Consider the following 23473-nt stretch of genomic DNA (forward strand, 5'->3'; position numbering starts at 1 on the left):
TTTTTTTATATATTTAATAGTAATAAATATTATAGTGATTTTATTTTTTATTTATATATAATGGTAATAAGTATTATAGAATATTTGTGAATAGTTATGAGTAGAGATTGAAGTGAGTTTATAGGTCTCATTAAGAATATTTAAAATTATTTAATATGTAAAATATTTTTAAAAATACAAAAATACTTGAAAAGTATGAGAATACTTGGTTACCCAAACACACCCATACTCTTCACCCCCTTTTTCTTCACCCCCATCTATCTTCACCTACCCGATACTCTCTCACATACTCTCTCTCCTCTCTCTGTCCGTCGCCGCCTTATACTCGTCCCGCTCACTTTGTCGAGCCGTTGAGTCTCTGCCCCACCGTCGCGCCGCCGCTGTCTGGTAAGCTCTATCCCTCTCTTCGTCCGTTTCTCTCACTCTCCCTCTCTCGATTTCGTCTTTAATGCTTTACATATGGGTTGAGATTTCGTCTTTCTTGTGGTGGGTTGAGATTTGGAGTTTGATGGTTGAGATTTCGTGTTTGAAATTTTGGGTGGTTAAAAATTAGAAGATGATTGGAGGTAAGCAAACGCAACCTTTAGCCAATCGAATCAAAGGTAGACGTTTTGTGTGATGGACGAGAGCTTTTAAGCTGTGGGACAACTAAGAAAAAAGATCCTCAGATACAGCGAAAGGGCGAGAGATATAGGGTAGATTGAAGACTTTTTTAAAAGGGCCAAGCTTACATAAAAATCAATATTATTATAGAAAACTTGCTGCAAAAGACAATGGACCAACATAATGTTCATTGCCTTTTTGCTAGGAATATTGAATTTATCCTTAAAAGTGTGCATAAAATTTATATGATAAATATGTTGAGTGATATAATTCTGAGAAACATAGTCGTCATTAAGTTTTACTTCATTTCTAGGAGAACTTAACAATGGTGGTCAGGTCGTTTATTATATATATATATATATTTTTTAAAAGTAGGTCTTTTATTATAATAATGTGTGATTGCCATAATATGCATTGTTTGGAAACGAAAAATTGATTGCCATAATATATAGGTTCCAGGGAATATATTAGCAGATGTTGTGAGGCAATTCTACTAGGTGTATTCGAGGTGGGTATGGAAGTTTGTATTCACACAGCATTGATAGCATTAGCAAACCCAGACTTAAAATAGATGGGCCTTGAACATGAATTTTTTTGTCATTCCTTTCCACTTTACTTTGCTATTTTCAAAATTTCAACTTATTGGGTTGTAGTGTATCATGTTTTTTTTTTTTTTTTTTCAATAGCCGTTGATAAACCTGCTCTGTTTCTTTCAATGAAGCCTTCAAGTATATCTTTTGTGTTATAAATTTCGCGCCATATATCTTCCAGTTATTTTTGTTTTTTTTAATTGACCTGCAATGGTATCCTTAGAAGCATGAGACGATCGAAGAAGTGTGTGTGTGTGGGTTTTATGGGGGAGTAGGAATAGTACTGAAAAGTGACCTTGAAGATGTAGAACTTGGTGAGTTGTGCAGTGACATGCACAATGTAAGAATAAGATACCAAGCTTAACCATAGCATAAGTGAAGTGGCTATGGTTAAGAGGAGCCTTTATTTATTATTGCTTAGTTTTCTTGGTAACAGGGGGTAAAGGACCGAAGCTGTATTGGTGGACTGATGCTTTATTTTCTCTTTAATTGATAATAAATTCATATATTGTGTGTAATCCTTTATAATTTCTTGTAATTGCTGCTATTAGTGTTGTATTATCATCATATTACGTGTATTATCATCAAATTTATGCCATGTCACGTTTTATACAGACAGTTAACAGCATAGCAAATGTAGAGATGATATTGAATTCTTTAGCTCAGCAGGGAAAATTTGGATCTCATTTTTCTTTCGGCTAACAGCTAATCATTGTGAGATTTTAGAAAATGTTGTATTTACATATACTTGGTTTATTTTTTGGTGTCTTCATAAGCTCTTATTATAATATATGTTACAATTTCTTTTATAGTACTGAAATTGTTGATATCCTATATTTGAAATTATGGTACAAATATAATTCATTTGGCGCTGGTTTACTTTTGTGATGGCTTGCAGGACCTCAAAGTAATTCTATCAACACTTCTCCCAGTGGCTTGAAAGCAAAGAGCATTCAGATTTCTCTGACGTTGCACTTAAGGTGTAATTACCTTAACCCAGTTTTCTGCAGCTTCTTTGGATATGATAATTACTATTTCCATCCATTAGGGTGTAGCCTAGGTTCTTTTAGGGATAGAAGAAAAAAATTAGGTTTTACGTTTCCATTATCTGGATGCTTGTAAAATTTAAGTGATACCAACTTTTGGGTTCTAGCAAGCTACCTTCAGAATCGTTAAAATACATATAACTTGTCGGTTAGAATGGCGGTGAAGGGTGCCCTGGTGGTATGAAATTTTTGCAGGGTTTCCCTTAACACTGTAAATTGAAAGCATGCTCGTTCCTTTTTTTTTGTGCGCTTGTTTAGGCATGACTTATGAGATCGCATAACAACTTGAACATTTTATAATCTTCATGTGTCACTTGAGACAAGCTTTCAGAAAGAGCCTACTGATGCAAGGCTCATACATCATATAGGCAGTCCAATAATATAGCTTTATAACTGTGATTAGCTAGTGATCCCCCTTTTTTTATGGTTTTGTTTTGGTAAAGAATACAGTGGCTTATTTTATTGACATAGAAGAGAGAACATCTTTTTTTTTTTTTCTGTATTAAAATAAAGGGTGTGGTGAAGCAGTTTTGTATTGATTTAAGTGATCTTTAATTAACTTTACCACTTATGTTACAGGTTGAAATTGAACTTCCAAGATGGTGCAGTATAACCTTAAGAAGATTACTGTAGTACCAAATGGAAAGGACTTTATTGACATTATTCTGTCTCGCACCCAAAGACAAACACCTACTGTTGTCCACAAGGGGTATGCTATTTCCCGTCTCCGTCAGTTTTACATGCGCAAAGTAAAGTATACCCAACAGAACTTTCATGAGAAGCTGTCTACAATCATTGATGAGTTTCCTCGACTGGATGATATCCACCCCTTTTATGGGGACCTTCTTCACGTTCTCTACAACAAAGATCACTACAAGCTCGCCCTTGGTCAAATCAATACTGCAAGGAACCTTATTGGTAAGATTGCTAAAGACTACGTAAAATTGTTGAAGTATGGTGACTCACTGTACCGATGCAAGTGTCTGAAGGTTGCTGCTCTTGGCCGCATGTGTACTGTGATAAAGAGGATTGCTCCTAGTTTGGCGTACTTGGAACAGATTAGACAACACATGGCGAGGCTACCTTCAATTGACCCGAATACTCGAACGGTCTTGATTTGTGGGTACCCCAATGTTGGCAAGAGTTCATTCATTAACAAGATCACTAGGGCTGATGTAGATGTCCAGCCCTATGCATTCACAACTAAGTCGCTCTTTGTTGGTCATACAGACTACAAATACCTACGGTACCAAGTCATTGATACACCAGGAATTTTGGACCGTCCTTTCGAAGATCGCAACATTATTGAGATGTGCAGCATCACGGCTCTGGCGCATCTGCGTGCTGCTGTGTTGTTCTTCTTAGATATCTCAGGGTCTTGTGGGTATAGTATTGCGCAACAGGCTGCTCTTTTCCACAGCATTAAGTCTCTATTTATGAACAAACCGTTGATTATTGTCTGCAACAAGACCGACTTGCAACCACTGGAAGGGATATCTGAGGAAGACATGAAGTTGGTCATGGAGATGAAAGCTGAGTCTATGAAGACTCTGATTGGTCAGGGAGGTGAGGCTGCTAGTGACCAGGGGGTGCTTTTGACCATGAGCACTTTGACCGAAGATGGGGTAATATCTGTAAAAAATGCTGCTTGTGAAAGGTTATTGGATCAGAGGGTGGAATTGAAGATGAAATCCAAAAAGATAAATGAATGCTTAAATCGTTTTCATGTTGCAATACCAAAGCCGCGGGACCAGAAGGAAAGGCCACATTGTATTCCGCAAGCAGTATTGGAAGTTAAAGCTAAGCAAGCAGCTGAGAAGGAAAAGAGGAAAACTGAAAGGGATTTGGAGGATGAGAATGGTGGTGCAGGTGTATACTCTGCTAGTTTGAAGAAGAATTATATGTTAGCCAACGATGAATGGAAAGAAGATGTAATGCCTGAAATTATTGATGGGCACAATGTATATGACTTCATTGATCCGGATATTCTACAAAGGCTAGAAGAGCTGGAACAAGAAGAAGGGCTTCGGCAGGCTGAGGAGGCTGATGATGATTTTGAGATGGATGGCAAGGAATTAACTCCAGAAGAGCAACAAGCATTGGCTGAGATCCGGAAAAAGAAAAGCCTACTCATTCAACAGCATAGGGTCAAGAAGAGCACTGCAGAGAGCCGGCCAATTGTACCAAGAAAATTTGACAAGGACAGGCAGTTTTCAACAGGGAGAATGGGAAGGCAGCTATCTGCCTTGGGGTTGGATCCAGCTTTGGCCATTAACCGAGCCCGTAGTAGGTCAAGGGGTCGGAAGAGGGAGAGGTCAGCTGAAAGAGGAGCTAATGATGGTGGTGATATTATGGATATGGATGTTGACACACCTAACAAAAAGCAGCGACTTAGGTCTCTATCCCGATCTAGGTCGAAGTCACGGCCACCCGGTGAAATTGTTCCTGGGGAGGGCTTCAAGGACTCTTCTCAAAAGGTTAAGGCGGCAAAACTTGCCAAGAAATCTGCCAAGAAGAGGAACAAGGATGCTCGTCGTGGTGAGGCAGACAGAGTAATCCCTACTTTGAAACCAAAACATTTGTTTTCAGGAAAGCGCTCTATTGGAAAAACCCAAAGACGCTGATTTACATGAGGTAATATACCACATGAATTGCCCTTTTGTTTTTAATTTATATATTTTTTTAAATGTTTTTATTTTATTGCTCCTATCTAGATTTTAATGTTGCATCTTTTATTGATCCAATCTATTTTCTTTATTTTATAATTAAAATATGCTCTGTATGTTGAATGCTCATGGTTTTCGTGGATGCCTGTATCTATATGGAATGGATGAAATTGCTATTAGTCTCCAATTATGTCTTTGGTCCGATTTGTGTGTGTATGAGAGAGAGAGAGAGAGAGAGAGAGATATTCCGGGTAAGTTAGTTATCTAAAAGTTGACTTGATGCTTAATTATTGCATGTTTGGGAATCTACTTTTTGAATCTTCTGCTGTATCTGGTCTATATTGCTTTTAGGTTGGTTTATCTTCACAAGGTAATTCTTCAGCGAACAATATGCATTTTCTTGCAGGGAACACAGTTTATGCTTTGTGGAGAGATTGTTCTGAATCTTGGCTTACTGTTGAAAGAGAGCTTTTGTTCTATCAATCTGCTGCTTGGCTGTAGATTGCACCACGGGAGTAGTGTTCTTTTCATTGTTAAAACGTATGCCAAGGCAATTTTGAGCTTGATTGCTGTTTGAAGTCATAACTCTATTGTCTATAGCTAGTCTTCTTAATTTCATTGTTTTTGTGGAATGCTTGTTAAGGGAATTTTGAGTTTGAGAGAGGTTTTAAGTTACAACGTAGTCCGCGACTTGAAATGGGTTGTTTCAGTTATTGTTATATCATGCGAATTCAATTTTCAATGAGAGAGTTTGCTTAAATGATTTTTTTTTACTACTCTTAGATCCAATTGGCATTACATTTTCATTTATTACCTTTTTGGGACTTCTGCGAAACAAATCAGTGATCCCATTTAATAGGGATATTTGATGTGTCTTAACACCTGCAATGCATCCCAGATTGTAAAATGATTATTACAACCATAAAGTGAAACAATATAAAGCGATGATGAAAATGGCCCACCATACATAAGAAAGATATGTGATGAGAAAGATTATGTTATGTCATATGCTTTTTTTAATATACATATGCAGGATCGTATGCTACATTTTAGCATATCCCAAAAATGTAGAGGTATTGTGCTTGTTTTTTCTCCATATGGTTTGATTGACCACCAACAAGGAACCTGGCAAGTCAAAGCTCCTGTCATTCCCATAAATTTTTAAATTAATAAGCAAAGCTCCCAAAGTGTACTTCTTTAATTGCTTCCTTGGCACCTCTCCAATGGAAACCTCTGCCATGTCCAAGATCTCAGCTCTTGTACATATCAACCTTCCGACGTAATGCTTTATTAGGATGCCATTCGTAAACATTATTGGTTGCTTCTGTATATCCTTGGTTGCTTCGCGAGTCTTGATTAGACAACCTTGAATATCTGCATGCAGATATGATCAAGCCAAAGAAGGTTATATCATTATATTATTCGGACGAGTCTAACAGTGTAGCACAACTGACGAGCTCAATGTGTGCATGCCATGACAATGTAACTAATAATGGCATATTAGAGCATTAATAGTGGCCTAGCCAAAGTCAAATTTTGGCTAAACTATAGCTAAGTTGCTTAAAAACCTCCTACACCAGACTCAACAAATGTACAATATTTTTAACCAACACTAAACTCACTAGCCAAATTTGGTCAGCTCAAGTTGCTGGTGAGATCATATTTTGGCCATAAACTATTCCTTTCCACATGTATTCATCGCGTGTCAAAGCACACGAAAACTCCAGAAAGAGAAACGGAAGAGACACCAACCTCTTTGACGTCTCCCATACAACCCAGAGCAACCATTAGCCATCAGCAGTCGCAACCACCGTTCAGGAATCCCACCGTCGCTCACCATCGCCGCCAAACGCCTTCTCGTAACCCCTCTCTACTTTTCTGTCTTCAGTTATCTCTCTCTCTCAACCCTTTCCCTTCCTCTCTCTAAAAAAAATCCTCTTTCAATCTTCGTTTATAAAAATTGTCGGCTTTTCTCAAGTTATTCATTGGGTTTTGCTGGTTTGTTGTGGAATATCGATCTTGGTGGTAAATATTCAATGTTTTGATGTTTGATTTCATATTGGGCATTCTCTGTATTTGATGAAACGTATTATTGGACACAGGTTTTGATTTTTCATTAATTCTATCGGTTTTAGACTTTTTGTGTGTTTTTTTGTCATTCTATTTTACTCAAATCTCTACTTTGAAACTGCACCAATTACGTGTGGAATTTGTGTGGGTATGTGTCATTTTGGGTTGGCATCTCTCTTATATAAAATACATGTGTACTCTGACATGCCCATTTATGTTCTCTACTTTGGTGCTCTAAAGTTGATGATTGTGTTTATGCAAACACCATGCAACGTGAAGTTTTTTTCTTTCGATTTATCTGCATATTGCCTTTGGGATAATTCATTATTGAAAATCCTCATTTTTTTGTGTGTGGTGTTTTACTTGATAATATGTTGGACTTTGTTAGTTTAATTTCACTTGTTTATGCTTGCACAGATGGATCGAGGGCAATCTTGCTGAAGCAATGCTTTTTGCTTAGCTTATCTGTGAAGCACTCAAGATGCCCGATACCTTGTGTTTTATTTGAATAATTAATAAATAATCCAGTCCCAAAAGGCCCTGCATTTTAAAAACCTTCTTGTACACAGCCCCGTACATGTTATTTGGTTTTTGTCTCTCCACAATTCCTGAAAATACCAAAATTATTATTTTAATATAATAGTAATAGATTTAGAGAATTTGTTATATAGTGTCTTTGAAAAGTGGCTAACTAAATTTTTTACACAAAGGAGGCCCTCTCATTTTGGACACAAGGGTAGAAAGAAAAAAAAAAACGCACACACTAGCGCTGCAGGAGCATCTATGAGGGAATAAAGAAAAGAAAAGAAACTAGAGTTCTACCTTCAGTTTTACAGTTATGTGTACATTTTGAGAGTACTGTAATTTTTATTTTTCTTTATTTTTTTTTAAATATTGCATTGAAATTTATTTACATTTAGATTTTAGAATTTATTTTCATAAAATGTCTAGCTAAGTTTTCAACTAAGGTTGATAATGAAACCTAATTGAAAATTAATAATATTATTTATGAGATTGATTTTTTTTTTCCAATTATTTGTATGTTCAACAATATATTGTTCTTGCTTCATATTAATTGAGAGAGAGATTTATTTATATATAATATCTTATTTTATATAATAATTGTATAAATTAGTTATATAATTTTCATCCAATCTATTATCATTGACAATATAATATGTTAAATAATATATACTATTAATTAATAATATATCATAAATCATAAGATATATGTAGATATATAATACATTTCTTCAAACATATTCTATTATTTACACTTTTTTTAAAAGAAAGCTTGCTTTATTGAGTAATAACCCTTAGAGAAGGGAATGAATACATTCAGGGATCTAATTCCTCGGTATCTAAAATATCAAGTCTCTATCTAAGGCATTCTTAACAAGCTCATGTGCTATTTTAGAGGAATTCTTGGCATCAGTAGGTAGCCGCAGCACACCTGTATGATGTGTTTTTTTTTATTTTTTCAACACTCAATACAGTGGAGTGTGCTGCGGCTGCAGCACTGCAATTTATATTTTCTGGCTATTTTATTGGCTTCTCTGGGCACATGTTGTCTAAGAGTGAATTTGGTCGTAGCTGTGAAAGTGGTGGACCGAAACTTTCGATCCGATTCTAAAAACTCTCTATGGGCCGACCGGATCGGACAGAATTAACCTCTAGACAAAACTTACACAGAAGGGATGTTTTATAATTTCCCATCAATAATAAATGCTAGTACTCTCAAGGGACCATGCAATACAAGTTGCCAGTGATGGATATCTTCGTTTTTATTGATCCTATAGCTATTGATATCTGTATCCGAAATATCAAACAAAACTAATGAATGCAATTCATTTACCTTGTACTGCATAGACAACTTGAAAAGTTGCGTGTGTGTATATATATATATATATATATATATATATGTGGTTATATAGAGTAATGCTAGAGAGCAGATATTGTAGTTGTGTATATATTACATACACTACGTGACTGTTTCGCATCCTCTTTTTCTTTTTGATACAAAACGCACCACACGGCATCTCATCTCTCTCCATCGTGTCTCTCATCCACTCTCTCTCTCATTACCTCTCTCTCTTCTTGACTCTCTCTCTCATCTTGGTTCTCTATCATCTACTATCTCTCTCATCAGATCTCTCTCTCCTCGACTCTCTCTCTCATCAAATCTCTCTCTCCATCTTCGCTCTCTCTCTCATCTCGGTCTCTTTCTCATCTTCTCTCTCTAATTTTAAATTTAAGAGATGTGTGGTTTAGACGATATCACGTAGTATGTGCAAAAATAGCTGCTCTTAAGAGTGGTTGCTCCCAATAATATATTTCCACCTTCAAATTCATCTACCATTCATTAATTTTCTAACGTGCTAGTAGGTCGGCAGTGAACAGAAAGTGTGGAACCCATTTCTGTCCCTTTCAAAAATAGAAAAAAAAAGAGATTAGGTTTGTGTGGCTTCCCTTGTGTTCTGAATTAATGGGCACGATTCTTGTTTAGGATAGGATAATATTCTAATTATATATATAGAAAAAATCTATTTATGACACTATTTTTTTAACATATCCAAGATACTGCTGATATAGAAAATTTTCATATTAATTATGCAAAAAAGTGATTGGTATTTTAATTTTTTTAAATTAAAATAAATTCTATTATAAATAATATATTAATATACCAATTTATACGTAACAAACATATATAAATATATAAATATATCTTCATTTGCCGTAATAATAATAATAATACACTTTTGAGAGATTTTTCTTTTCTATTTATTTTAAAAAAATAAGGGCAGTGACAAGGTCTTATTTGTTTTCAGAAAACATCTCATCTCATCTCATTTCATTTAATTATTATAACTTTTCTAACTTTTAGTATAAAATAAAATAAACAATTTAATTTTTTTTAAATTTTAAAATAAAAATAATATTAAAAAATATATTATAATAATATTTTATTTAATTATTTAATTTTAATTTTAATTCATCTAATGTCTAATGTATGAAAACAAAAAGACCTTAAATTATGTTTGGAAAGAATGAGGAAATACACCCATGCCACAAATCGAAGTCAACAAGCACTTTTGATACTCTGCACTACAGTACAGACGATTAACTATCTTTCCTAGCAATCACGTACGGAAAATCACGGAGTAAAAAACAAATGATAATCGATAATTAAACTTGACCGAATTAAATAATATATAAATTTTACTGTTTCTTAAAAAAACCTAAAATCTGAGAGAAAACAAATAATTTTCATTGATTTAATCAAATAGTTTTCAAATGGTGTGTTTTGATGCTTCTACTGTTCTGCAAATGGTTTTTTTTTTTCCTAGAAACTTTTTTATTTTTATTTTTTAAACTTCGTCCAAATGAAAAGAAATTAAGCAAAACATAATATTCAAATTAGATAAAAAAAAAATTCTGAATTCTTTAAAAAAAAATCACTATTTGTAATGAAATATCACTATCTTAAATAGTGAGTTGTAAAACAAATTACAAAATAATTCTATCCGGATAATGCTGGAGCTCCAGCTGAGGGCTCCCGCTGGAGCTTATTTTATCATGTGTATTTTTTAATTTTTTTTATATAGATATTTTTAATGATTTTAAATATTTTTAAAAAATAAAAAAATTTATAATATTATTAAATAATACTTGCTTAATCACGAAGTAAAATATAAAATACTTTTTTATGATTTTTTATTTTACTTCGTGATTAAGGAAGTATTTTTTAATAATTTTTTTTTACTTCTTGATTAAGAAAATATTTTTAATAATGTTCTAAATTTATTTTATTTTTTAAAAAATATTAAAAAATATTAAAAAAAATTATATAAAAAATAACTTAAAAAAAACACATATAATATATGTTACAGCCCCCAGTGGGAGCTTCCAACGGGAGCCCCAGCGGGGACTGTAGCACGATCCAATTCTATCCATATCATTATTATTTTTTAAAAATCTTCCAAATCATTACAACGACAAAAAAAACTCATATAAAAAATTGATTCTTAGCCCATTAACGTGTTGTTTGACGGTCAAACTTTGACCAAGGTACAATTTTTTTTTTTCTAAATAGAAAGAAAAATTCAAATTTAGATTAATGCATTGATGGAATTTGAAAGGTCAATGCTAGGAGTTTGATTTGGGCTCTCTTTTTTTTGCCCGATGGGTATTTTATTTTATTTTAGTTTTTTATTTAATAATTAAGAAAATATTATTTAATAATATTAAAATTTTTTTATTTTTTTAAAAATTTTTAAAAGTATTAAAAAAATGACGTGAGAAAAAAAAACTTTAAAGAATTTTTGATTTTTTTTTTCACATAAAATTTTTAATACTTTTAAATATTTTTAAAAAAATAAAAAAATTCAAAATATTATCTTAAGTACTAAGTAAAAGAAAAAAAGGCTAAAAAAATAAATAAAATGCCAATTGGGAAAAAAAAAGGAGAGCCCAAATCGGACTCCTATTATCATTTTTCAATTTGAAATGAGTCTTGCTGCACCCAAGAGGGCGTAGCTCGACAAATTGTCCCGAGAACGTTAAATATTTTTTTTTATATTCTTAAATATTTATTTTTTAAAAAATTTCAATACAATGAAAAAATACTTTTTAATTATTAAATAAATAATTTTTTATTTATTAGACCCATCATCCAGAGAAGTAGCATTATTCGTTTGAAAGAGTCATGCTACACCAACTGACGGTGTAGCCGATAAATTGTTGAGAAGGCTAATGTCTTTTATTTATTTATATATATTTTTATATTCTTAAATATTATTTTTTAACCAAAATTCTTAATATTATTAAAAATAATTTTTTAATTATTAAATAATAATAATAAAAATTTGTCGGGATCCATATCCGACCATCATCGGGGAGAAGTAGCATTATTCGTTTGAAAGATTTTGACATTTTGACACCTCTCTCTCTCTCTCTCCCTCCATGGACCATGTCACCAGAGTTCTGAAATTTTGATCAATCTAATTCATTCGCTAACAGGCATATAGCCCCCGTTTCTGACTCGCCAATTTCCGCGAACCTTCTCTCTCTTTGACGAAGTAGAAAAATCTTCCTTCTTGCACTGATCGATCATGGAGTTCTCTAGCCTGTACTGTACTGGTTGTCTAGTCGCTCTTTAGTCTCCTTGTTCGGTGCGTTTATTTTGTCTTGTTTTATTATTTCGGTTTCATCGTTTTCTTTTGCCAGTACAGAACCTCCCAAGTGATTGTCCTTCAACTTTATCACTATTCGATTCTATTTTCATGCCTTTCGGTTCCAGTTTGGTTTCTTGCGTCTCTCTTCTACTTTCGTTCTCTTTGTGTTTAGTCTTTTTGTATATTTGGAGGTAATCTCTTGAATTTCGTTAAAACGGTTTGAAATTTAATGTTTTAAACTCCGTAAATGTAGGATTCGATTTTTTTGGCTAATTTTTGTTTCCAAAAGTTGAATTAAAAAGTTCGCTGTTTCAAGTACCATATTCCTCATTATGTATGGATAATCGTCAAGTTAATAGATTTATGGTAATTGGTCTGGACATTAGAGTAGTGGTGTATTGCTTTTTTATTGTGTTTTTGGTATGGTTATTAATGGAAATAACTGCAAATTTGGACTTTTTGGTAGTGCACCGGGCTGTCACTCTGACCACCAATTTTGTTCTTATCATCCTTCGACTTTTTGATTATTTATTGTGAATTACGGTGCTTAAGTAATTTTGCGAACATTTGGTGCCTTGAACTATCAATTCTTGTATGGCACAACTAGGGGAGGATGTGCATAAAGTCGATGAAATGCAAATTTCCTAATTTGAAACTTTTACCTATCAGGTTTTGGCATTGCGAGTTTTCGTGGTGCATGAAGAAGTTCCTTGGGCTGATCAACTTTTCTGGGCTCAACTCTTCATCTGGAAAATCGTGTTGTTAATAAGTTATAATCATGAACTACCAACATGAGAAGTATTTGAGGTTAGTTTAACGGTGCATATTCTAATTTCCAATGTTTGGTAATCAGACGCTTCAGTTTTTGCAAGTACGTACTTCTATGATTTTAGAAGCAAATAAATTAAATTCTGGCAGTGCTACTTGAAAACTGCCACAATCAATGCTACCACTGACACAATACAACATGCTCCATCACCACTATAAAGTTATTGATCTTATAGTAGGCATCTTGCTTTTATGAGATGCTTTGGGTATGTTTTGTTTCTAAGAGTTCTCAGAATGTTTTAAAAAAAAATTTCAACTTCAATCCAATCATCTTTAAACACCATTTTATTTTTATTTATCAGCAACTTTTTTTTTTCCTAATCATATCATATCATATCAATAAGCTCTTGTGAAAGAAGAACAACACAAGAACCTGAAGAACTTTCACTAAAACCCAAAAATAATTTTGTTCAAACAACTTTTCAATTCTACCTGCCCAATTTTACAAACCCCTATACAAATCACGTTTGAAAAACTTTTTATTAAATGGAATTCTCATTCTACTTACATATTTTCACAACCCCAAAAAAAAAAAAAAAACCATTCTTTTGTATCGTCATTTTCAACTTTGATATTCATTTCTTTCGGTTCTCTTTTCATGTTCCACTCAAATTGGACTTAGACTCATAAAAGTGGTTTTTATATTATTTACTATGTTTGGTTCAGGTTTGAGGATTGGAAGTCACAGAAAAGTACCGAGGGGGAATATCCTGAAAAGTATGGAGTGCATCCAGGAAGAATCAGAATGGCAGTTAACTTGGTTTCAGAAAAAATTCAAAGAGGTTTTGAATTTAGTTTGGAGAGGATAAACGGGATTATAAAATCATCAAAATCCTATTCATTTAGTAATGCTGTGGCTAAAGGGTCAGGTTTAAAGAAGAAAATTCTTGATCCTCAGGGTCTATTCCTTCAGAAGTGGAATAAGATATTTGTACTGTTATGTGTGATTGCAGTTTCACTGGATCCCTTGTTCTTTTATGTCCCTGTGATTAATGATCACAAGAAGTGCCTTGATTTGGATGATAAGATGGAGACTACAGCTATTGTTTTACGTTCTTTCACAGATATATTTTATGTGATTCACATTATTTTACAATTCCGTACCGGTTTTATTGCTCCCTCTTCTCGTGTGTTTGGGAAAGGTGTTTTAGTTGAAGATGCTTGTGCAATAGCAACGAGGTATCTGTCATCGTACTTTCTAATCGACATTCTTGCAGTCCTTCCACTCCCACAGGTAAGGGGAAGTCTTTACAGCCAAAAATTTCCTTCTTGGGGTATTTATGAGGTTGACTAGCTTGGGGTTGATTTTCTAGACTACACCTTTATTCTGTCGTAGATTCCTTAATTAGTAATGTAGGGTGAGGAGCTAGTATCGCTGTGTGCAAAACTATAAATATTTACCCTGCAACAGAAAGTTGGGTCATTGTGTCCCCTAGCCTGGTCCTCTTTGGATATTTATTGCAATTTCACTTCACTTACTGACCATTTCAAAATTTTCTTGTTGTCCTCCCACGTGCACTTTTTGTTAGATGAAATCTTTGTAACAATTAGTGCCTTGTGCATGTTGACCTCCTGCATTTCAGTTTGAGCATGCGTGGTAGCAACTTGAAGGTTTCCTATAACTTCCCAAATTAGATATATCATGTGGTTAATCCTGTGAAGAGTTATTTGTAAAAGTTCTCTGATATTACCTGATGACTTCTAACTTGCTGTGATATGCTCAGGTGGTCATTTTAGTTATCATTCCGAAAATGGCTGGCTCAAGATCGTTGAACACAAAGAATTTGTTAAAATTTGTTGTTTTTTTCCAATATCTGCCGAGGTTTCTTCGAATCTATCCATTGTACAAAGAAGTTACAAGGACTTCTGGCATACTCACACAAACTGCTTGGGCTGGAGCTGTACTCAATCTCTTTCTTTACATGCTTGCCAGCCATGTAAGATTGGTTAAATGGTTTCAGATTTTTTATTAGTATTTAGGATAAATATACATTTTTATTTTTAAAAATATATGTGCTTTGTAAAAATTCACTTGACCTTGGTTATATACTCTATAGGCTTACCATCTTTGTGAACCTGTCCTATATCCATGTTTGCTCCTTTTGCCTCTTTATGTTGCTTATGGAACTTCACATGTAGCTGTACTCAAATAATTTCTTTAGACAGAGATATGGTGTTTGGCTTTGGACCTTTGAGAGTTATAGTGCCTACTTTTATCAAGTGTATACCTTTTAAATTGTACAAATGTTATGTTGGAATTAAATGAAACAATATATTAAGGAGTGGGAGTGTCAAATGCAGACAGGTGAGATTACATTTGTTATCAGAAGGAACGTGTAAATATATTGGGTTTTCATTAAATACTTCCTTTTCTATAAGCAGTCCTATATTGGGTTTTATCTAAGAGTGGTGATACATTCATCAAGCTATAAAAGAATGAGTTGTTTGTCATCCTATTTTGTGCGTGAATCTTCAATACCTGCTGGCTTGAAGTTGATAACATGTATGAACCTTTATATTTTTAAGAGACATAAATAAGTGGTTTCTTTCTAGTGTTTTGTTTAGGTAACCGGAAATTTTAGTGATAAAAATAAAAGGCATAGCCCAAATACAATTGGTTTGTGAGCCTTTTGGATACTGAACCTTATTTATATGCATGTAAGCATGTCTACCAAAGAAAGTGAATTAAGAATAAAGGAACATATAAAAGGTATTATTCAATATTGTTTATGAATAGTCATGACTTAAATCATGGTGAATACCTTTTCCAACTGTTGCAATGGTGGATTGGAAATGGGTGTTGTTTTAGGGAATAGTGTCCTATGTAGCATATAGAGAAGGTTAAATAATAATGCTGGTTGAAAAAGCTTCAATTTGGACTCTTTTAAGTTCATATACTGACTGTATATGCCAGTATGAGAAACTCAATCTGTGGCTTTTTCCTTACAAGATCTCAACACCATTGAGCTTGCAAAATGCAGTATAAGAACAGACCATTTTTTTGGCATTCTTCATGTTAAAATTATATTGTAAATTGAAGTGCAATTACTCTCTTCTGCATATATTTTTGATAATTAAGTGTTTGCTCTTGTTTTAGGTGTTTGGAGCTTTTTGGTACTTGTTCTCCATAGAAAGAGAAGCTACATGCTGGCAACAAGCCTGTGGGAAAAATATTACGTGCTTCAATAGCTCCTTGCTTTGTGATGATAGGTTATACATGGACATTTTTCTTAATAATTCTTGTCCAGTACGGACACCAAATACAACACTCTTTAATTTTGGAATATTCCTTGATGCTCTTCAATCTGGTGTCGTCGAGTCGACTGATTTTCCACAGAAGTTGTTTTACTGTTTTTGGTGGGGCCTGCGAAATCTGAGGTGTGCTTGAATGGAGATCATTATTTCTTTTATGCTGGCTAGTTGGCAATAATAGTATGACATTGTTTGTGTGTGCGTATGTTTCCATGACATGGCATGCTTTTCTATGCTGATCGAACAGAGTTTTCATTTTGCCATTTGTTATATATGTATGCAGAGAGCATCAAGTAAATTGACTGTGACGACAAATTGCCATGACCTCTGCTACATTGCCCATTAAGTTCTTGTATACTTGCTTGGATTGTGATAACCCTTTTTCTAGTCCGTCCTTGTTCTTTTACTCTGAATGACATATATTATTGATCACTTAACTGGTTTATTTGATCACATTTTATCTAATTGATTGGATGGGAAGGGACTTCTTGGTGGTCATCTACCCCCCCTCCCCGAAAGAGGGGGCCAAAAATTAATGTGGGCAGAAGAATAAATTATATGGTTAGTATCATATATGGTCTTAGATAGTATTGAGTGGAAAAAATGAGTGAACCTAATTTGTTAGGATAAATGACCGAACACTCAGATGGGATTAAGGTGTATTTGGGTTGACTATCATTTATGGGTAAAGGAAGGATGGGTTGAATGTGTCTTTGTAAGAGAAGGGGAGGATAAGGATATGGGATCTGATTGGGATGATAATTGATGATGAAATATTGAACCTTGTTTGTGGTGTGAACATTACTGTTATGCTTATTAGGTATTTAGGTGTAAATGTAGCCTGTTGAATCTTGGTTCCCTTTTCTTGAATTTCAGCCCCTCATCTGATCATGTTGGCTGGTGCATTTATTGCATTTCATGTGGACTGTGTTACAATATGTGTATTTTTTTAGGTGTTCTATGTTGTGCACTTGCAGTTCACTTGTAAAATTATTGTTTGATGATTATCCTTGCTTCTTTTACTCGCAGTTAATTCACATTTGAAATTATTGTCTAATGTTTAAATACTTTCTATTTTTTTTTTTTTTCCTCTTTGTTCCCTTGTTTGATAATTTATGTGCTTTATGCTTCTCTTATAATCGTTAGGTTCAGGTGTTAATGAGGCTTTCCTCTTTCTTGCATGTTCAGCCCCATGTACCAGTCCCATGTTAAGCCCCATGTTAAGCTTTATATCAGTAGAACTGTACAATGTTTTGGTTGAATGAAATTTAATAAATGTACCAGTCAAAGTGATAAAACCACATTTGGATTGTGGCAGGTGCATTTTATTATATTCCGTGTGGGCTTTATCCTCTCATAATTCATTATGATATGCATATCCTTAGTGTGTTCCATGTTGAGCACTGACTTTATGAATTTTTTGTCTGGCAATTTATGCTTCCTTCTTGTTTTGCAGTTCTCTTGGTCAAAATCTTTCAACAAGTACCAATGTCTGGGAAATCTTCTTTGCAGTTTTCATTTCTATTTCAGGCTTGGTATTGTTTTCATTTCTGATCGGGAATATGCAGGTTGGTACTAAAAATTTTATTTAACAGCTCTTGGTCATGCATTTATGTTTGTGAGGGTGATGATCAGTTACAGAAATTTAAGTTGAATGCTCAATGCATGGACCACTCGTCATCTGTATACTTCTGAAGGACTTCTGCCTCAAAGGACTTCTGTATACATTCTTTGATATGCCAGAATGTACAGCTTCTATACAAGCTGCATATGGTGTGATTCAGGCCGATCCTAGAAATGCTTTTGAATTTTCCCATGATTGGTGTTTTGTACTTTGCAGATTCTATCCCCCTCCCTCTGCCCCCTAAAAAATTAAACAGAAATAAAAGAGAGGCTCAGAATTCCTTTTTGCCATTGCTGGCATTATGATGGTTGATGAATACCCTTCATCCTTGTCGTTATTGATACAGTCCTACTCATTGTTATGTTTTTAATTAATTCGAAGGGAGCCCTTTGGATTCATTAGATGACACCATGAAACAAAAGTCCAATGAGAGCTCATTTATGGACTTGTTTAACATGAGACCAAATGCGTGTTTAGGTTGTTTGAGCTAAATTACATGTTATGGAAACTCAGAGGTTCACTTGTATGTGGCCCATATATTCTAGGTTATGATGAATCAACTTTTTTGAAACAGACATACTTGCAATCCACGACTACAAGATTGGAGGAGATGAGAGTCAAGAGGCGAGATGCAGAACAGTGGATGTCACACCGTTTGCTCCCTGAGGGGCTGAGAGAACGGATTAGGAGGTATGAACAATACAAATGGCAAGAAACTAGAGGTGTTAATGAAGAGAGTTTGCTGAGTAATCTTCCGAAAGACCTTAGAAGGGACATAAAGCGCCATCTCTGCTTGGCACTGCTCATGAGAGTGAGTTTCTTTACCTCTCTATTACTTTTTTGTATATCATGTCACTGGTAGTAAGAATGGTATTGTTGTTTATTTTAACTATATTTCCAATCCTCTTTATTCTTATCTAATTCGCACAAAAGCTGGCATGAGCATCTAGCTGCAATGAATGCATCCTAAGAGTTCAATCTTATATTGATAGTTTTTGGAGTTTTTGTTTTGCTTGTTATATGTTAACTTTCGGAGGGTTTTTTTTTTCAAGACAATAGTAAGCGAAAAATTATTGGATGTACTTTCTGCTTTTAAATGGGTAATTCCTAAAAGTAGGGTTGTGTCTATCGATATTGGATAGGGAGAAAGGCCAATCCATCATGATTTATACCCAAATTGAAGCGTCAAATATGATTAATATTCCTTACCAAGAAGTGAGATCGTCTGCAGTCTGTATCAAAGATATTTCTGAAGCAATTCAAAACAGACTATTATTTTAGACATAAAACGTGTTTTTTTTTTCTTGGTTGCATTCATGGCTAGTCTGCTTGGAAATAGTCTATACTGTTATTTCCATTGGTGTGAATTGGTTCAATACTTGAGTTCCCTGTTTATAAGCTTTATCCTGAGTTAGGAAGTAGATTGACTGACTAAATGCTTCGATAGTTTACAATGCTTATAGATATCATTAGATTAATTTTGATGTGTGTCATTTGTGTAGATATTACATCATGGACAATATCTATTGCCTGTATAATTTTCAAAACAAGTCTGCAGCCCGTGTAAAGCTAGTCTCCTAAAGACTTGCTTTTATTGAGTCACCTCAACATTTATTTAATTAATTTTATTTTATTTTTATAATTTTCCATAATTTTATTATTGAATATCCATAAATTTGGTACTTTCTGTTTAAAGAAATTTGAAAGGTCATGGCAATTAATTTATTCAATTTGCAATTTTAAGGTCTTAGAAAATTTCACTTTTCCTATATAAATCTGTCTTCTTTCCTTTATATTTAATTTATTAAAATTAGTAGTTACTCTATAATCAGCCACGCATCGCATGGGTACACACAACTAGTTAAATCTAATTGCAACCGCACACTTGTCGTCAAGGAGGTTTTTCTGGATCATAAGTCCAATCCTTTTCATTGTCGTTGGGTGCTATTCAGAGCGGCACGTTGCACCGACGCGCATTTTAAAGCGAACGTGTAGCGCACTCGAGCTACTGTGAATCACTTTCTGTTGATGCCATGCGCAGCAGCTCTGGGCCCAGTGACTTTGGCACCGTCTTGACCGACCGCTTGGCTCCTTCCCAGAGTGGCGCGTGTCATTCATGCACCACCAGTGTTTTCCCTTTAATGTTGTTTGGTGTTTGATCGTTGTTTCCATTTTCTATATTTCCAACTTTTTGTCGGTGTGTTTTTTGTTGGTGTTTGTTCGTTGGTTTTTTGTTTGAAGGAAAAATAAAGTGAAATAGGCTATTGGACTTATGTCTATAGTAGTGTTGGTTCCTCCTTCCTCTGGTCTGGAGGATGGGTGTGGTATTTACTTCTCCTCCATTGGAGGATGGAGTTTGGATGCGAGTTGGTTTTACCTTTGTTTTATATAGATATTGACACTCTTTTTTGAGAGTTTTATAAAATTCAGACAATGCCTATCGCAAAGATATTTGTGTATGGGAAAGCGTACAATAGGAGTTAGTTTGGCTTGTAACTTGAGTCACAGATGTAACTTCCATATGAAATGAAATGATGTTTATTTCCTATCAAAAAAAAAAAAAAAAAAGAAAAAGAAAAGAAAAAAAGTTGTCTGCACCTTTTTTTTTTTAATAAGTAGTTGTGTACAACCTTTTAAAGTTGAATTCCTCTACAGTACCCTCGGTAATTACTAGATTTACGATTTATTATTCTTATTTTTTATTTTTGGAATGTATTTCAGGTACCAATGTTTGAAAAGATGGATGAACAGCTGTTGGATGCAATGTGTGACCGTCTTAAGCCAGTTTTGTACACAGAGAAAAGCTACGTTGTCCGGGAGGGAGACCCAGTTGATGAGATGCTCTTCATCATGCGAGGCAAGCTATTGACAATGACTACCAATGGTGGAAGAACTGGCTTCTTCAACTCTGAATATCTTAAGGCCGGTGACTTCTGTGGAGAAGAACTTCTTACTTGGGCTCTGGATCCTCACTCTTCATCCAACCTACCCATCTCAACAAGAACTGTCCAGGCCCTTACAGAAGTCGAAGCCTTTGCTCTAAAAGCTGATGATTTGAAGTTTGTAGCCTCTCAGTTCCGGCGGCTCCATAGCAAGCAACTTCGCCATACTTTCAGGCTTTATTCTCAGCAATGGAGGACTTGGGCGGCTTGTTTCATCCAGGCAGCCTGGCGCCGCTATAATAAGAAGAAGCTTGAAGAGTCTCTTCAGGCAGAGGAGGATAGATTGCAAGATGCATTGGCCAAGGCTGGAGGGAGCTCGCCAAGTTTAGGTGCCACCATTTATGCCTCGCGGTTTGCTGCTAATGCACTTCGTTTGTTACGGCGAGATGGTACACGCAAGGCAAGGGTGGCAGATAGAATTCCACCTATTTTACTTCAGAAACCAACGGAGCCTGATTTTGCTTCTGAAGAACAATAGGTACACCATCCCTGGCGAATTTATATGCTTTGTTTTGTTGTATTAAGTGTGAAAATTAGATAATTTTTTGTTTTTTCTACAGAGAGAGTAGTGGAATCACATTATGGTAGAAAAAAATATTCATAATTCATTGGCTATGAGGCCTGTACATTGTATAATGCATATTTCTATGTTGTATATTGAATTTTTACTTCCTGTTTTTTCCTGCCATGCTGAAAGTTGTTAAACCACAGAGATTCTCAGGTTTGAAGTGCGTAAAATATGACTAGCAAAGATATTGAGCCTTTGACAAAACCTTGTTAGCGAAATGTAACCAAATTTACGAAGAAAAATGATAGTTGTAATCGTGAATGTGTAAGTACTGCGCAATCAGTTTGAAAAAAATGAATAAATACGGTATTCACAAGAAAAAAAATTAATTTTTTAATAGTGAATTTTAACTCTTTTTCAAAGCGATTGTATGACGCTTGTGCATTCTATGATTGTATGTAGTATTACTCATTTATGAATAATTACTAAAAAAGGATAAGATAGCGTTTGGTTGCAAGACTCAGTTGAGTTGAGCTGAGCTCAGTCTAATTTCAAGTTGAGTTTAACATCCAAACACCAAACTCTCAAATTACTAAACTCATCTCAACTCAAAACCTCCTTACACGTGGGAACTACAACCTTTTTCAACTTAACACATCTTTAAGACTTTATATATGAGATGCACAACCTTTTTTAACTTCATTTGAAAAGTACTAAACTCATCTTAACATCTAAACATACTTTAAACTCATTTTAGATGGACTCCACATAACTTCCTCTGCTACTTAACTCACTACTATCCATAAAGAACTGAGATTAACTCAATATCCAGATGCAGCCTAAGAGATCTATACTAGTCACCGGGTGTAAAATAAATGATCGTGTCAAAAATTTTAATGGAAATGAGTCCAGATCACAATATGGTGGAGAGGTACAGACCCCATAGTATGATCGGGGCAGAGGAACTCCGGCGAGTAGAATCAAAGTGGAGATGGGAAAGGCAATCTTAAGGCATTCTAGGAACGATCAATGGATCGAGCATTATGAGGAAAGCCCGGTAATTAAGGAGAATTTTAAAATTTCAAACGATCCTGGGACATCAGCGGAGCAGACTAATAATTCACTTACAACGAAAGAATTGCCGTTACAATCTTCATTCCATATTGTGATTCCTCGATAAGATCACGATCCTTTAAAGGAAAGTGAGCCAAGATCAGATGTTGCTTTAATGCAGGAGGGAATTTCGGTAGCTAAGGAGATCACCGATGTAAATTTGATTATGAAGGACTTGTCAGGACTTAGGAGAGAAATGAGATGAGAATTTTGTAAATAGCTGTAAGATAGTTTGTAATAGTAGTGGAATAGTTTAAGTTGAATATTTTTTGGGTTTTGAGAAAAAAGAAAGAACAAATTGAATAAAAAATATTATAAAATTAAAATATTGTTAGAATATAATTTTAAAATATTATATATTTTTATTTAGAGATTTGAAAAAGTTGAATTGTCTTTTATTTTTTGTTTGAAAGTTTGGAAAAGTTATAATGATTAGTTTGAAAATTTTGTATTTGAATTATGTTTGGAATGGGATGATATGAGATGAGATGATAATTTTGAAATAATATCTATTGTCAAACAAGCCCTAAGGATTCTGAGGATCCCTTCCAATTCCAAAATCAGATATGTTACTTGATAGCAAGTATCTCAGATCAAATTTCTCTTAGGGCTGGTTTGGACACTTAGAATATAAATTGTCGCCAATGATATAAGATCGCGAAGGGATTGGCGGCCACTGATCAGTCCAAGCTTAGTTACGAAACTTTTACGGCCACTGATGGTACATAGGCTAAGAAAATGGTCATCTCTCAAAACAGTGAGAAGATGTTGAGGGACATGCTTGCATATATGATAATTACTGATGAGATACCCTTTACCACAGTCGACAAAAGAGGCTTCCGAAAGTTTGTACAAACTATTGAGCCACGATTTTCCATTCCATCACGGTATATGGTGATGCGAGATTGTATGAAGATGCATGCGAAGGAGAAGACGGAGATGAGGAAATTGTTTATTACTACTGGCCAAAGAGTGTCATTTATGACTGACACATGGACATCCATACAGAACGTCTACTACTTGTGTATAACAACACACTACATTGATAATGAGTGTA

General features: G+C 34.5%; 2 protein-coding genes across 4 annotated transcripts; both read left to right on the plus strand.

The window, feature by feature from the left end:
* Positions 1-254: 254 nt before the first annotated feature.
* Positions 255-5647, plus strand: LOC108981771 (nucleolar GTP-binding protein 1-like). Of its 2 annotated transcripts, none has more exons than XM_018953025.2 (4): positions 255-387; positions 2092-2175; positions 2819-4873; positions 5312-5647. In XM_018953025.2, the coding sequence occupies exon 3, from the start codon at positions 2839-2841 to the stop codon at positions 4861-4863; it is 2025 nt and encodes a 674-aa protein (XP_018808570.2). In that variant the 5' UTR covers positions 255-387; positions 2092-2175; positions 2819-2838; the 3' UTR covers positions 4864-4873; positions 5312-5647. The 2 variants fall into 2 exon arrangements, with proteins under 2 accessions (XP_018808570.2, XP_035542258.1); XM_035686365.1 differs by lacking the exon at positions 255-387 and adding an exon at positions 1817-1907 and having other exon boundaries at positions 2092-2173.
* A 6251-nt stretch (positions 5648-11898) lies between these two features.
* On the plus strand, positions 11899-21476 carry LOC108981770 (cyclic nucleotide-gated ion channel 1-like). Of its 2 annotated transcripts, none has more exons than XM_018953021.2 (8): positions 11899-12146; positions 12819-12956; positions 13644-14211; positions 14702-14914; positions 16075-16355; positions 17686-17797; positions 18428-18664; positions 20575-21476. In XM_018953021.2, exons 2-8 carry the CDS (start codon positions 12928-12930, stop codon positions 21271-21273), a joined length of 2139 nt encoding a protein of 712 aa, XP_018808566.1. In that variant the 5' UTR covers positions 11899-12146; positions 12819-12927; the 3' UTR covers positions 21274-21476. The 2 variants fall into 2 exon arrangements, with proteins under 2 accessions (XP_018808566.1, XP_018808567.1); XM_018953022.2 differs by lacking the exon at positions 11899-12146 and adding an exon at positions 12173-12340.
* Positions 21477-23473: the final 1997 nt, after the last annotated feature.

This window comes from Juglans regia, chromosome 16, assembly GCF_001411555.2.
Source record: "Juglans regia cultivar Chandler chromosome 16, Walnut 2.0, whole genome shotgun sequence".
NCBI lineage: Eukaryota > Viridiplantae > Streptophyta > Magnoliopsida > Fagales > Juglandaceae > Juglans > Juglans regia.